Here is a 16,069-nt window from a genome sequence, read left to right on the forward strand (position 1 = left end):
ATGATAACGAGGTGAAGTCACTGATTAATAATAATAATACATATAGTAGTAGTAAAGTTTATTAAATTTATGATTTATATTTAAATTTTTATTTTAATTTTTTTTTTCGATGAGCCATTTGGTTATGCAAATCCAATATGATGTTAGTATTAGAACTACTTTACTCGACCTTGACCTCTTTTCACAGAAATCAAAGAGATAGAGAGTAGATAGATATAAATAGTAGATAAGAGAGAGATATATATATATGTGGAAACAGAGTTCAAATCAAAATCAGAAACCTTATAGCAAGATATTTTGGCCTATACGATGTAACAACAAGAAATCAGGTTACTTGATCGGATGGAATACACGTAGCTTTGTTGCTTGTGTAGTTGATATCATATCCGATATAAGTGTATGTAGTAGTAGTAGTACAAGTAGAAGTAAAAGATTTAAAGCAGAGTTGTTGTAGTTATTAATCAATTGATATTTATATTTATATCGCACTCCTACCTACTAGTTGAAAGATTTAGAGACAATTTTACACAAGTTATCATTTGATGTTAGAATGCAGTCATGTCCTGTTGATCCTCCAAGAATATTGGGTGAATGGGTTGCAGGAGATGATGTACCTACACCCGTACCAAACAACCTACACGAATTGGATATTTGGATATCGATGAAACAATCGGACCGAGGTGATCCGATACTCAAAAAGATCTATTGCAATGAATACAAGTTTCAAACATCTTCACAGATTGTATTGTACGATGACTCGTCTCCCTATTATTACACCTCTGTACCTATATCATTCACACATACTCTGTCTGGAAAGGATGCCCCTGCTGGTATTGGTGGTAGTGGTGGTGGTGGACAATCATCAAGCGCTAAATCAAAGACCGCTGCTGCAGGTAACAGCGTTTTCTTTATTCCCACAGCTGCCAACTCTCCATCTGCTGGTTCAACTCCATCTTCAACATCACCCGAATACGCAAGAAAATCAAGAACTCATTCTGATTTGGAATCAACTTTTAAACAGGTACGTGTAGTAAAGTAATGAATAATTACTATACTGATTTGATATATTGATACTTTTGTTTTATTTTCTTATAGATAAATTGTTCAAGTGATATATTACCAATTTTAAATGATACAATCAAGAAACATTATTCTAAAAAATCAAATACTACAAATAGTAATAATAATGGAGTGGGAGGAAATCAACCCAATACAATGATGATGGACAAGGGAGGAAAAGAGGGTAAATCTTTATTCTCAAGTTCATTCTTTTCTCTTAGACTTCGATCAAATACAAAGAATAAGAATAATAATGTTGCAAGTGATAGTGACCCCGAAGACCCTAGTGGAAATATTACAAAGAGTGGATCTATACCAGTCAGTACAAAAGCTACTACTACTACAACAACAACTACTAAACCAAAACAAGAGAAAACAAAATCAACAAGACATATATTCTTTAGTCCACTTTACTTGTTGATTTTATTGGTACAATTATTTGGAAAGTTATTATCTAAAATTTTAAATTTGGAAGCACCATTTTTTAAGGGTAGTAAATTAAAGGATTTAACAACTCTTGGAACACATTTGGATAATAGAATAGAGGAAATTAAATTAATGTCCTTACAATATCATTATTTACAAGAAAAGAAATATTGGTTAAATAATAATAATGATAGATCATTATATATAGAGTATGAAATTAAAAAAAAGAAATATATAATGAATCAACTTTATACTTACTTAATTTATCTATCTCCTTTTAGATTTCATAACAAATGTTGGTTATTATTTAATGATATAATGTTGGGAGTTGGAGCAGGATTTTTATTGAATTTCCTTAGTCCATATGTACTAAGTGGAGTGGCTCGAGTCAATTATTTCCTTACCAATGAATTATTAAAGAATCTTATTTTATGGTTAATGGGTTGGCCTGCAGGTTTTAAATTGAATGAAAATTTGGATAAATTTTTTGGTAGATTAATTCTTTATTATATTGATAAATGGAATTGTATGTATATAGAAAGAAAAAAACAACAAAAGAAAAGAAAAATGTGGTTTATTAAAGTACTTACTTTTTAAATTTTTTTAGTAATTACTACAACATTATCACCACATGGATCAATTATATTACAAATTGTTTGTATGAGTGGTATATTTGGTGTATCATTTTTAATTAGTGTTATTATAGACCTATTTTCAATCTTTACATTACATATTCATGTATTCTACAGTGTATCTGCAAGATTCTATTTATTACAATTGATTTTAGCAAAATCTCTTTGGAATTTATTTAGAGGTAAAAAAAAAGAAAAAAGAAATTTAAAAAGCAATGATCATTCTTATTTATTTATTTTATTTTTGTTGTTTAGGAGTAAAATTTAATCCATTAAGAAAAAGAACAGATAGTTGTGATTTTGATCAATACCAATTATTACTTGGAACGGTATTATTTACATTGATTATATTTTTGGTACCTACAACAGCCATCTATTATTACTTTTTTGCGGTATTCAAAGCAGCATTGGCGATTATTTTGGGATTATTTGGGTTACTCTTGCATCTATTAAAGACATTCCCACTTTGTGGCATTGTCATTTATTTAATCGATCCCAAATACCTACCGTTTGGTGTGACATTCAAGGTGAGCGAGTCGTCAAACAGTACGAGTCAACAACCACAACTCTTGTCACACCCCTCAACTCCACCCATTTCTCCATTCACAGTCTCTACGCCTGGCCTCACTATTCAAAAGCCAACCATGGTGAATGGTAACCAATCACCTCCACTGTCACCTACCCTCTTTAGTACACCTATTCATCATCAACGTAATTTTAGTAGTCCAACCGTTGCAAATGCTCTATTACTACAACAACAACAATTACAACAACAACAACAACAACAACAATCATCGACAGAACCAAATAGTGGATTATTATCACCACTACAATCAACTTTTGCACCAACTGGAACCAATTCAGCTTCGTTGGTTGGGGCCAACAACAAACCGCATCACAATATGGGTCACCGAAGAAACCAGAGTTTACAAACTACTTTACATGGAACAGGAGGAACGATAGGAGGAGGTGGAGGAGTATCATCATCACCAATGGGTATTAGAGTTTCAACACAATTGGAAATAACCTATGTCAGAATCAACATTGAGCCAGTAGGTTTAGGATCACTATTCTCTCACACATCCAAGCTCCTTGCAGACAGTTTCTCATTCTATAATCCAAACAAACTTTGCAAATCTTTTATTTTTGGTACTCCAATTAATAAAAAATAATAAAAATAAAAAGAAAAAAAAGAATAAATAAATAAAATATTATTTGTTTGTTTGTTTAAATAAGGGGGAGGGAGTGGGAGTAGGGGGTGGTTTGATTAGTTTATTATATTATATTATATTATAGTTTCTTTCATTCTTTCTTTTAAAGATTAAACTCTTTTGGAAGAAGAAAAGAGCTTATAGAGAAAAGGTAACTTCTTTCCGAGAAATTTGTGTTTCTTTTCCTTTTGTTTGTTTTGATTGTAATCTTTTTCGGCAAGACTACTAGCACCTTCTCCGTGGTCTTTAATTCTATCGCTGCTGGTTAATCCATTTTCCGATTGGCTTTTAGTTTTTCGCAAAGCAGAGCTTCTTCCGACATAGGCCAAGGCATTGGCCATCATTTGGGCACCCCCAGAGTCTGACGACCAAAATCTTGCATCTCCAGTATCACTACTTGGAGGGAAGAAATTGAGTGCTACAACCTTTCCATTTTGTTTAGAGAGATCGGCAATCAATGGAGCTCCATTTGACCATTCGGCGACCAAATTGGCTTCAGAATTTACAGAACCTGGACAAAAGAATGATGATCTACCACCATCCAATGATTTAATTCCATTCTAAAAAAAATAAATTAAAAAAGGAAAATTAATAATTATATTTTTCTTTTTTCTTTTTTCTTTTTTCTTTCTTTTTACTTACAAGAATTGGATGATTTGGAATAACTACTTTTCCAAGTGTGAGAGGTTTCTTTCCATTTGTATCAGCTTGACGAGCTGGATTGATTGGATGATAGTTTTGATCAAAGAATCTACCCTTGAGGAAACCATTTCTAAGATTATTACAATTGGTAAACACAGTGACGACGACACCTCCACCATTGTCTACATAGTCAGAGAGGACGTCACCCATAGTTTGACCATCTAAAAATGCCGATGAATTGTAACTATAAATTAAAACGCCAGTATATTTTTGCAATTCTTCCAATGTTGGCAATCTCTTTTGTGTATAAAAACTATCTACATTATCAAGTCCACATTCTCTTAACTTTTTACAAATATCATCCATACAACTTGATTGTGCTACTGGTCCACCTAAAACTAAAAATGATGACTAGAATAAAATAAAATAAAAAAGAATGATAGAAATATAATAATACAGAATTTTTATATATTAGTTGATGTGTTTTTTGGTTTGTATGTATGTCATAGGTCAATGTCTTGTGGTATTTATCTTTTTCCTATTTCCTATTTCAATACCAAAGACAAAGACCAATAGAATTTAAATGAGCAATTTGATTTACCTTTCTCATATTATAATATTTTCTCCAACTTGTTTCAAAGGGAGGTCTGATGTATTTGCTTAGACATGGATAACTCTTGTGACAGATTTTCTTGAAAATGTACTCATCTTCACAAAGACGTTTCCAAGTCTTGCAAACAAAAGTACACCAATAGAGATCGGAAACTGAGAGGAATGACAAAAAGGTGATAAGGATTTCCTCTGGCAATTGACTGAGAATATCGGTTCCAATAAATGGTTGATGACTTTTGTTGTTGTCATTGTATCTAAAGTTGAGTGACGTTGGGTTGGTTAATTGTTGCGAGGATGACGACATTGATGATGGTGAAGTAAAGATCATGTTTTGATCGGGAGATGATGACATATTGGAAAAAGGCGACTGGTAAAGTGAATAGGATGATGGCATGCCCATCGATGGTGTATAATCGGTTGAATGATGATTTGGAGTGCTCGATAATGACATTGATGTTTCTTTTCTGTCTTTGCTGCTGCTGGATGGTTGATTTTTGCTACTCGATGATGGCAAACTTGGTAATTGTTTTTTGTGTTTGGGCGTCGTTAGAGAGGGTGATGAGTTGGATGACTTTACACGTCTCACATGCATGATATCTGGTGATTTATATTGAGATCTCTGTTGGTTTAAATTAGAGGATGAAGTTGATGTGGTCGATGTATTGACTGGAGAACCTGGAAATTCTTGTGATAGTTGTGGAAAGTTTCTTGCACTTCCACTTATATATTTTCTATCATTAACGTTTAACATTATATTATTCATATTTTGATTATTATTATTATTATTGTTATTGTTATTTTGATTATTTTGATTATTATTATTATTATTATTTGATGATTCTCTAATAAAATAATTTCCAAAGTTAATAGGATCCATTTTTTTTGTTCTGTTTGTTTGTTGGGTTTGTTTGTTTGTGTCTCTTGTCTAAATTAACTGTATTTTACAGTTAGTTGTGTGATGATGAAGTTATATAAAGTTAGTAAGAATGCAGTTAAAAGAAAGTAAAACAAGGTAGGAGGTAGAGTGGGGAAGGGAAAAAAGAGTGAGGGGTGCGTGGTGTAACAAGATTTAATATGAAAATGTGTGAGTTGTGTCGGCGGTTAGGGGATTAAATATAAAATATAAAATGTAAAGGTTGTTGTTGTTGATGTTGATAAAAATAAATATTTTAATATATAAATATATATTTAAAACTATTTGAAATAAAAAAGTAAAAATTGAGTTATCCAATATTTCATTTCATTCCTTCTTTCATTCATTATTATTATTGCAATTCCATATTCAAAAAAAACAAAACAAACATGTAAAAGTAAAATCTCTAGAGGTGGTGAGGTGAGGATGTTGGTTTCACTATGGAATGTTTAGGTAATATGTACAAGTTGTTGTTGTTGAATAGATTTGTGTATACTTTTTGTTTTTTTTTTAAATCTGTTTCTCTTCTTCTTATTATTCTTCTCTTTCTATCAAATATTAATATGTCATGGAATGATTATTTTGATCATCACATCCATAAATCATATGATAAATATATATTTATACATATATCGCAATATATTAATTATTGTATAGAGGAGAGAGAGTGTGTGTGTCAAAGGGAAATGGACCATTCATATTGAAATTAAAAATAGAGGGAGTTGTGTGGTGGTGTGGGTGGTTGGTGAAGGTAGAGAGAGAGTTGGTTTTTGAAACCTTAAAAATATTTACCTTTTTAGGTTATCAATCCTTTTCCAAAAAGTTGATTGCTCTAAAAAAACTAAAGAAAGAACAAGGCTGCGTGTATATATATATATATGTATATCTATCAAAACTAAAATATGGTAAATTATTAATACTACTATTCTAATGCTACTATTATTGATAAAAGAAAAAGAAAGCTTTCGCAAATTCTTTTATATAAATATATTCTATTAAAATTAATTTGTTGGTTGTTGGGTTTGGCGTGGCTGCTTAAAGTTGAGAGAGTGTAATCGAGTGAGAGAGAGTGAGTGAGAGTTGGAAATAAATGGGCTTGGACAATAAAAAAAAAGATGTTTATAATTATTATTTTAAAATAATAACACAACAACAACAACAATGACAATAAAAGATAAAATGGATTTTGAAACACAACAATAGATAGTTAACAAAGTAGTATGTATGGGCTAGGGTGGTATTTGCAAGTTAATAGTAGTAGTAGGTACTACTACTAGTAACAGTATTCTGTTGTTGTTGTTGGTGTTGGTGTTGGTGTTCATCATCAACAACAACAACAACAACTGGATACTGACTGCATGGTGGGTGAGAGTTGGATGTCTGTCATGTTTTAAAACTAAAAAGTTAGAATGATAGGGCTGGTGATGATGATGATGGTGAGTGAGTAATGGTGGGTGGGTGTTGTGTAGTGTTTTGTTTAGAGTGAATGGATTTAAAGTTAAAAAACCATTTTTAAAATATGTGGATTGGATGAGTGTTTGTGTGTGAGAGTGAGTGTATGTATGTGAGTGGGGGTGGTGTGAACGGGTGAATTGAATGTGAAGGAACGGGTGTATCTGAAGACGTTGAACGAAACAATATTGTGTAATTTCGTCGACGTTCACAAAGATCTGGCTTTAGAGAGTGTCATTATAATTATTTCGATTTCAACACCACCAACAACTGGAAGATATCTTGTTGTCGCACAATCTATCGTCGTTTTATTTGTGTGTGTGTGTTGATAACGAAAACATATTTAAATCTACCCAACTACCACAACAACAACAATAATAAATTTTAAAAGAGTGAGTGAGAGGAAATGGAAATTACTAATGATGATGATAAATTGGAAAAATGGAAAATGACTCAGTGTTTTGGGTGAGGGTTGTGTGTAAATGGTGAAGACGATGATGATGATTATGATGTTGGTGAAAAGGAAATCTGTCAATCTTTATTCCATCCAATTAAAAATTATAAATTTATGGAAAAGAACGATTTGACAGACCTATTTGTTGTAATGAATTACATGAGATTTCAATACATTCTTACTATTGTATAAAATTATAATTTTATACAATGGAGTATGAGATATTGACAAACGATTTAATTAATGATTTTAATTCTTTCGTTTGAATAGCTTTTGTTGGAATTGGTGAATTCCAAGTCGCCATCCAAAAGAATGAATACTATATGGTTATGCCTTAAAATGCCATTGCCAACAATTAATTAAATCTAAATAATCCAAAACTTATTTACCTTTTTTTTGAAAGAAAATTAAAATAATGTTTAAACCAAAACAAAATATTTTATGAGCCTGTTGTGTTGTGTGGTTGAGAAGAAGAAGAAGAAAAAGAAAATGGTAAATTATTTCCTAGTCTAGAATATTGATCATCTATTATTATTGACCGACAACTTGGTTTGTTATTCTACTACTAGAAATTTGAAATGGAATAGATAGATGGATGGATAGTTTGGTTGCTACTAATATACAATGATATAATTATTTTTTATAATTATTATTATTATTATTTGTTTGTTATTATTATAATTGTGATTTTAAAAAGTTGTAATCTATGTAGAGAGGTTCAGTCAAAAATTAATTTTTAAAACCAAAACCCTCATTTGGAAATTCTCTTTTAAAAAAATGTAGTACACGAGTGAAAAAATAAATCCAATTTGGAATTGAAAATGTGAGCATTTATAAATAGAATAGTCCAATAAGGGTGGATCGAGGTATTATGTCATAGGCCAAATTTCTATTTTATACAACAACAAACAAGTTGGTCGGTCTTGAAATTCAATTTCAATTTCGATTTCTATTTTTTTATACACCTACAATTTAAGCTTGATAAAGCAACTCTATGAATAGTCGAATTTTTGTTTAAATAGGTTACTTCTAAATATTAAATTAAATAAATTTTATGGTTGATGAATAAATGAATGAATGAATAAATAAATAAATAATAGAAGAATTATTCTTATTTGTTTGTATCTCTATCTGTCTGTCTAATCTAGTGTCTTTTAATAATTATAATTATTCTTTTTTAATTTAAAAATAAAATGCATGCAAGAAACAAGGTAATTACTACTTAATAATAAATGAATGTTGTGGTTTTCATAATTTCATGCACGCATTAATTAACCCTCAACTCACAAACCAAGTAGTTTATTTTAAACTAGAGCTTGTTCTATCTCTCAATCTAATCCATGGTTCAAGTCGATGTAAAAAACATTACAAAAGTGAGTGATCTACTCCTTGAACGCCAGCTCCCACCTGCTTGAATCTCTTAGTCAAGTGTTATCCAAAAATGGACTGACCGTGTGTTCTAAACTTGGAAAAATTTCAATCTCCAGAGGTTTTCGCATGAAATGAAGAGATGAAACAATAATACAAGTTGTCACTGTTTAAGATTACGTTACCTTTATATCAAACAACCAATCATCCAACAACAACAACAACTACAATAACACAACTCTCAATTTACACACTTTTAAAACTTGCAATTAATTAATTGCGAATTACTAAAGTGTATAATCTCTAATCACACAGGATTGAGCAACATTATTAGGTGTACATCTTATCTTGGTTGTTGAGTTGTGAGAGATATATACATATATAATTCAATAGATGTAACTTTATTCCTTCTTTAGAAGAATATAACAACAACATATGTCGGAGAGTATTAGTAACAACAACAGTAGCAGTAGCAGTATCAACAATATCCCACCTTCGACTGCTGCACTGGTCAAAGATAACACAACAAGTGTAACTGATAGGGAAAGAGAGTATTTGGAAACATTTGCAAGCATTAATTATAGTCGACCATCTATTATCAACCAAATAGCTGTTGCTGAAGGTATCTCTACAACTAGAGCAAAGCATTTGATTGAATCTCAATTCTACTCTAATTTAATGGAATAAATATCGATAATTATCATCAATGGTTAATAATAATAATAATGGATGGATTAGATTAACAATTATTATTATTGTTATTGTTTTATATATATATGTATGATGTTGTTTTTATTTTACATTTAAAAGAAAGAAAAAAGTGGAATATAGTAAGGGAATTCCCCTTACAATAATAATCACATAAAAGGTGGAAATAATAATAATAATATTGGTCAATAGTATTTGAAAAGAAATACAATTCTAATGTGGAGTGTAAATGTATAATATATATAATATGTGTGTATGTGTGTACTTTAGAGAGAGATTCATTTCATCATTGATGATTTAAAACTTTTTCTTGGTTCCATGAGCAGTGAGACCTTCTTCGACACCTTCGATGAGATGGTTAAGCTTGGTAGAGGCCAAGTTGGTCATTTCCTTGAGTTGTTGGACATTTTGATCTTCACCCTTTTCCAACATACCAGAGAGATTCTCGGTAGTTCTTTCCAAATCGTTTTGTAAATACTCAAACAAATTCTTTTCAGCACCATCTTGGAGATAAAATCCAAATACATAAGTATACTTTAAAGTTCTTCTGCACTATAATAATAATAAAGATAAAAAAATAAAGATATATTAGTAAATGATAACTATTTTGGTTTAATCGATTAATTTTTGTTTGACATACTTGAATTAAAACTTCGGTAGAGGTTTCGATAAACTTAACATCGATCCATCTCTTATCCTTTTTGTTTTGGAAAGCCATAATGGTATCCAAAGCTCCCTTTCTTAATTTGGTTTCAAACTTTTTACTTTGTTCATGTGTATTATATCTATGGAAATAGAACAAATATCTAAAATAAAATAAAATAAAACAAATTGGTAAATAAAAGATAATCAAATATATATATATATATGTATGTTTTTTTGTTTTACCTTTCAAGAGCCTTCTTTGTTTCAGATTTGTTGCTATTTTCTTCCTTTTTGTAGGCATTGCAATTGGAATGTCCTTTCCAGTTACCCATACAAATCCAACAAAATTCATGTGTACACTTTTTACAAGACTAAAAAAAATAAATAATTAAATAAATATTAATAATCATGTTGAGACAAATATTTGTCTCTCTCTTTCTTTCTCTTTCTCTTTCTCTATATATATTTACCATATGATTACAACCACCATTCTTTTCAATGGCAGAATGACACTTTGGACAATCTTGAGTATGAGATGAGATCCAATTGGCAGTTTCACTATCATCTTCACACTTTTTCTTCCATTGCTTGACTTGATCACATGAAGCTGGAATGTGAGATTCTTGATTACACTTGAAACAAATTCTAAATCCACAAGTACATTGTGCAATTGATTCTGATTGACTGTCACTAAAATAAATAAACAATATAGAGAATATAGATTAATAATCATGTTTTGAATAAATACTGATTTAAAGTTTGTTTTGTTCTTTCATCTTTACTTACGCTTTCAATGCATTACCACAACCTGCAGTTGGACACCATCTCATATTTGGATTCTTGTCAACAAAAGTCAAGGCCAATCTTTCGAGATACTTGTTGTAATACTGTGGGATAACCTTTTTAATAAAAGAATCTGATACAATGGTACCACACTTGTATGCCAAACATGTCATACTGATAGACTCTCCTTCACTGATTTTACCTTCAACATAGGTTGTCCAACATTGTACACATGCCTAAAAATAATAAATAATTAATTAATTAATGAAAAAGATAGATATATATATATTGTATATTGTATTGTATTTCGAAATCTATGTTTTATACTTACAGCATGATTACATGATAAGAAACAACCATTCTTACGACTAAGATCATCCATACAAACAATACAATCTTCTCCTTTTACACTTGCAAATGCTGTAAATTCTTCCTTTTCAGGTACACCTGCTTGTTTCATAACACGATCAGGGTCTTCATAGTATTGTTCAAGTAACTTGTTAGAGTTCCATCTTTCAAAAATAAACAATATTAATATATAAAGAATTCTTTATCTTGTTTGTATCTATTTCTTCTTATTTCTTTTACATACTGATATTTCAATAACATTAAAGTAGCAGCACATGGTGTTGCATCAGTGATATTGGTAATCTTTTCAATCTCTTTGAGAGCAGTCTTTGCAATTTCAGAGGCTTGAATGACAGTGTTGGTGACATTGGCAACTTCGACAATGGGAGAGTCGAATTCATAGTCATCGACATCTTGATAATACTCTTCATCAGAATCGAATGATTCATTAGAGTCTCTAATACTAGTTCTAATCTTTTTAGTTGGTTGTGATAGTGATGATGTTCCTTGACGACCAAGTGAACTTGTGTTGTTATTATTATTATTATTGTTATCTATAGTAGTAGTTGTTTGTCTTTGTGGTGTTGATGGTTTGAAACCTGCAGCATTTGGTTTATCATTCATTGCATAGATGAATTCAATAGCTGGTTGAACTCCTGCACAATGAGTTTGTTCCAAAGCAAATCTTGAAACCTCTGCATCAAACCCCATATCCACCATCTGCGCTAACAATGTATCCATTCTATCTCTATCTCTCTCACACTTCTCTATCTATAAAGTAAACTATCTATAATATAATATAATATAATATATATCTATATCTATCTATCTATCTATCTCTCTCTATACTCAATTAAATGGTACACAAATCCTTTGGTAGACGCTTTTTGCAAATTAAAAAAGGGGCTAATAAAAATGATTCACCTTGAAGCTGAGCTAAAAAGGTTCCAAGAAACTTTGAAGAAGATGAAACTTTTTTTTTAAAATTATACGGATGGATGGACTGGATGGATTAGTAAATTAATTAATGTACATTCCATGTTTGTTTATTTATTTATTTATTTAGTAATTGTAATAATTGTTGTTTTGATGATAATAATGGTTGAATTAATCTGGGTGCTGGTTGATGAACTAGTGATTCCAACTTGGATAGAGTTGATCGAGTGTGATATATAAATGGGTCAATAATAATTTGATGAGATGATGATGAAGATAATTGATTTATATGAGGTGATAATAAAAAAGATACTATCGTATGATTATCAATTAGTGCTTGGGTTATTTCAGCCAAACCAAAGTCATTGTTATTTTTTGATTGCATATCTAAAAGTTCCTCAAACCAAAATGAATAAATTTGTTGATCCAATCTTAAATAATAACCGAGTAACTCGATGGTTGAATCGAGTGATAACACCAAAATATTACTATTACTACCACTAGGTGAAGAAATATCTACTAATTCAATGACACGTTTTAGGTAATGACTGTGTTGATGAGTATACTTGGCATTACCAAGACATTGTTGGTAGATTATTTTGGTGCAATTGTAAAATAGGGTTTGACTATTTTCAACTAAATGATTATCCAATAATGATTGTAATATTTTAACTGTTATCCAAGGATCAAACCATCTATTAGTTTCCAACATTTTGTACATTTGCTTATTTATATTGTTGGCGAAATAAGATGGATGCATGTATGGTATGAAATCAACTAAAATAAATTGTTCCTTTGTTTGAATATATTTTTCGTGTAGTTTTAAAATGATGGGCATATAGAGTGACATTTGACTTGGTGCGTACGCATGACACAATTGTAAAAACAAGTCAATGACACCTCGATCCAATGATGAAGCATCATCGACAGTTTTAAAATATTGGAACAATTGAAACAAGTATTTGTTAAAATACTTCATTCCAACAATTGCACCAACACCCATAACAAATCTAACTATTTCATTTAATCGATCATAACCATTATCTTTAATCTTGTTTATTACTATTGGTAATAATCTTGATGACATCTAAAAAAAGATAGAAACTAATATTAGTTTTGAGTGTACAAAGAAGAAGTGAATAGTTTTGAGTTGTTGTACATACGATTCTAAATTTGTTTGGATGAATTAATTTTAAAGAAGAGAATAAAGATTGAGGTGACCCTTTACTCAATATAGTTACTGATCTTTCTATGATTATATCGTCTACCAAGAGTACCGGTCTTTGAAATGACGTGGAATCCCAGTACTCTTTAAATACAGTATTCAATACATCAAAGAAATAGTATTCTCTAGAGGCAGTGAGTGCAAACCATCTTAATTGTACATCTGATTTCTCATTGGTTTGTTTCTTGTCTGCAATTTGATCAATCATTTGAATTGCCCTTTGTTGCATATCAATGCTACTAGCATCTGTTATATATCCCAATAGACAAGATTCAACTATAGTTTTATATTTATATAAAGATTGCCAATATCTTTCAAGTAATCTTAATGTCCTTTCTCTCAACAATACCTTGTTAAAATCTTGAGAATGGTCATTTGAGGAGGAGGAAGAGATAGTTTTTAAAGTTGATATCAAAACTTTAATCTTTTCTTCTGTTAGATTATGATGATTTAGCATTGAACCAAAGATAGAGTATACCATCTCTTCTGTCTCTGATTCAAGATTATTGTGCTTAAAAGTATTAAACAACTTGTCGATTGGTAGGTTGATAGTTGATTTCCTTTTTTTACTCTTTAATGTTTCATCAAGTAAATAGATTGATTGGTTTCTAATCTTTGTTTCAAAAAAACAAAAAGAGAGTTGATTAATAAAGATCCTCAATATCTGATATGATCATCTAATACTAATACTACATTTGGTGAATCATATTTCATAGACAATGCAGTCAACCATTCCAATGTCTGATTCCAATGTTGTTCAACATGCTCTTCATTAAACTGTCTTCTTAAGCTTGATTCGCTACCGCCGCTGCTACTTGAATCATCAATTGACAAATTGACAAGTAGTTCAATGAATGAAGTTGATGGTTGTGGTGATAGTTCAGCAGGAGGTTCATTCATTTTTCCTTTCTCCTTTATCTGTCACCATATTTATACATCTTTTTTTCTAGTTCTTGAAAAGTACCACCATCAAAAAAAATAACGTTTAAAAAAAAAAATATTATTATTTTCTTAGAGAATACAATTGTATATATTTATTTATTTATTTTGTTCTGTTACTTTGGACAGAGTAGGCCAATACTCTAATGGTAGAGTGGTTGTTAATATGATTACTAATGCCATATTTTCTTTCAACTTCATTTGAAATTTCGCTACACCAACCTTCTCCAAGTCCGTATGCCATGAGAGGGACATTGACATCGTCCACATGAGTGTTGGCTACTCTTGCAATGATTTGTATTAGGTCGTTTTCAATGTGTGAGATATCCATGATGATGGTTAGATTTGATTTGATTTGATTTGAAAAGTAGCTTTTTAGAGAAGTAAATTTAATTTTAATTTTTGGCAATATATAAATATATAGAATGAAATTGGATTGATTCAATGGTGATCCACTTGTCTATCAATAAAAATAAATATTGGTATATGGATGGCAACCCTCCAACCCTCTAACCAACCAGAAAAGAAAATATATTTTCCAAATTACACAAAGCCACATCTAGTGGTAAGTAACTCTATCAAATTTGATTGTGTGTTTTGTTTCTCCCCGGATCTGTGAGAGTGATGGTATGGTACAATGGTAATTTTAAAATGAAATGACAATGAATGAAAGTTTTTGTTAGAAAGCAGTATAGATAATAATGAACATAATATTATTTATTGACTCATAAAAAAAAGATATCATATTTTAGATGAGACATAAAGAGAATATCCGAAAAATAAAAATTAAATGTTAAAAATAATAATAATAATGAAGAACAGATCTTTGTCTTGTTAAATGCGAAGTGACTTTTTCGACACGGCTCCACTCACCTTAGTTTAGTACTATTTTTTGTTCATTCTTTTTATTATCGACTCCTTTCTAGCTCTCAACAAATAAATAAATAGTATCAAACTATAACAAGAAAAGAAAAGAAAAGAAAAGAAAAGAAAGCAAAGATGAATGAATGAAAGGAATGAAAGGAATGAAAGTAATGAAGAAGAAGAAGAAGGAGAAGGAGAAGAAGAAACACTCAACATGAGAAGAAAGATGAATGAAAGATGAAGAGCACACAATCATATGATAAGATTTCTACTCTTTTGTTACAACAAAATATATTTATCAAAGGCTTTAGTGATGATGATCATCAATAATTAATGATTATTATTAACATTGGAACAAATCGTATTCCCAAACAACAATCAATGGGAAGTATATGTATACTTATTTTCCCATTGGGATATTTATTTTGATTTCTGTAAGTATTAGCATATGTGCAAATTTATGTGCATAGATAGATAGATAAGATATTTATTTTATTTTACACAACTTTATAAAAATTATATCAAGGATGGACAGATCTACTACGGAAAAAGTCGTTGCCCCGTTGCTCTGAGCTTACGCGGTGCAATGAACCAAGATATTTTCACCCAAACAAGACAAAAACAAAAACAAAAATATCCCGACCCACATGGATCTGAGATCACAGATGACGGGTGCATTTCCTAGTGGGGAAATGAGGTGCCGCATTGTGTTGAATGGTGTATGATTTCATGTCGTACTTACCAAGAAGGCTAAAAATATCTTACGACTTGATCTTGTCCAGGCCATTAAAAGAGTCCACACCAAAGCCATTCATTTCATTTCATTTCTCCTCACCTATCTCTCCTTATTAT

At 30.6% G+C, this 16,069-nt stretch overlaps 6 protein-coding genes across 6 annotated transcripts; 2 read left to right on the forward strand and 4 right to left on the reverse strand.

Annotated features, from left to right (window-relative positions):
* Window positions 1-247: 247 nt before the first annotated feature.
* On the forward strand, window positions 248-3,289 carry pigQ (putative glycosyltransferase; the record flags this gene model as incomplete). Its single annotated transcript, XM_004360919.1, has 6 exons — window positions 248-397; window positions 503-1,021; window positions 1,096-1,694; window positions 1,767-2,011; window positions 2,093-2,299; window positions 2,373-3,289. The coding sequence occupies 6 exons, from the start codon at window positions 248-250 to the stop codon at window positions 3,287-3,289; spliced, it is 2,637 nt and encodes an 878-aa protein (XP_004360976.1).
* A 149-nt stretch (window positions 3,290-3,438) lies between these two features.
* Window positions 3,439-5,459, reverse strand: DFA_05256 (uncharacterized protein; the record flags this gene model as incomplete). Its single annotated transcript, XM_004360920.1, has 3 exons — window positions 3,439-3,888; window positions 3,971-4,381; window positions 4,572-5,459. The coding sequence occupies 3 exons, from the start codon at window positions 5,457-5,459 to the stop codon at window positions 3,439-3,441; spliced, it is 1,749 nt and encodes a 582-aa protein (XP_004360977.1).
* Window positions 5,460-8,594: 3,135 nt separating this feature from the next.
* On the forward strand, window positions 8,595-9,456 carry DFA_05257 (uncharacterized protein; the record flags this gene model as incomplete). The annotated part of the gene is given in 3 exon segments (XM_004360921.1): window positions 8,595-8,612; window positions 9,186-9,214; window positions 9,234-9,456. 3 exon segments carry the CDS (start codon window positions 8,595-8,597, stop codon window positions 9,454-9,456), a joined length of 270 nt encoding a protein of 89 aa, XP_004360978.1.
* Window positions 9,457-9,774: 318 nt separating this feature from the next.
* DFA_05258 (ubiquitin-protein ligase) lies at window positions 9,775-11,994 on the reverse strand (the record flags this gene model as incomplete). Its single annotated transcript, XM_004360922.1, has 7 exons — window positions 9,775-10,029; window positions 10,118-10,283; window positions 10,366-10,493; window positions 10,593-10,812; window positions 10,909-11,141; window positions 11,237-11,417; window positions 11,498-11,994. The coding sequence occupies 7 exons, from the start codon at window positions 11,992-11,994 to the stop codon at window positions 9,775-9,777; spliced, it is 1,680 nt and encodes a 559-aa protein (XP_004360979.1).
* A 313-nt stretch (window positions 11,995-12,307) lies between these two features.
* Window positions 12,308-14,314, reverse strand: DFA_05259 (uncharacterized protein; the record flags this gene model as incomplete). Its single annotated transcript, XM_004360923.1, has 3 exons — window positions 12,308-13,276; window positions 13,353-13,925; window positions 14,099-14,314. 3 exons carry the CDS (start codon window positions 14,312-14,314, stop codon window positions 12,308-12,310), a joined length of 1,758 nt encoding a protein of 585 aa, XP_004360980.1.
* Window positions 14,315-14,456: 142 nt separating this feature from the next.
* DFA_05260 (uncharacterized protein) lies at window positions 14,457-16,028 on the reverse strand (the record flags this gene model as incomplete). The annotated part of the gene is made up of 2 exons (XM_004360924.1): window positions 14,457-14,813; window positions 15,960-16,028. The coding sequence occupies 2 exons, from the start codon at window positions 16,026-16,028 to the stop codon at window positions 14,457-14,459; spliced, it is 426 nt and encodes a 141-aa protein (XP_004360981.1).
* Window positions 16,029-16,069: the final 41 nt, after the last annotated feature.

This window comes from Cavenderia fasciculata, assembly GCF_000203815.1.
Source record: "Cavenderia fasciculata unplaced genomic scaffold Scf_Dfasci-G-o-80e12.f1-5, whole genome shotgun sequence".
NCBI classification, from domain to species: domain Eukaryota; phylum Evosea; class Eumycetozoa; order Acytosteliales; family Cavenderiaceae; genus Cavenderia; species Cavenderia fasciculata.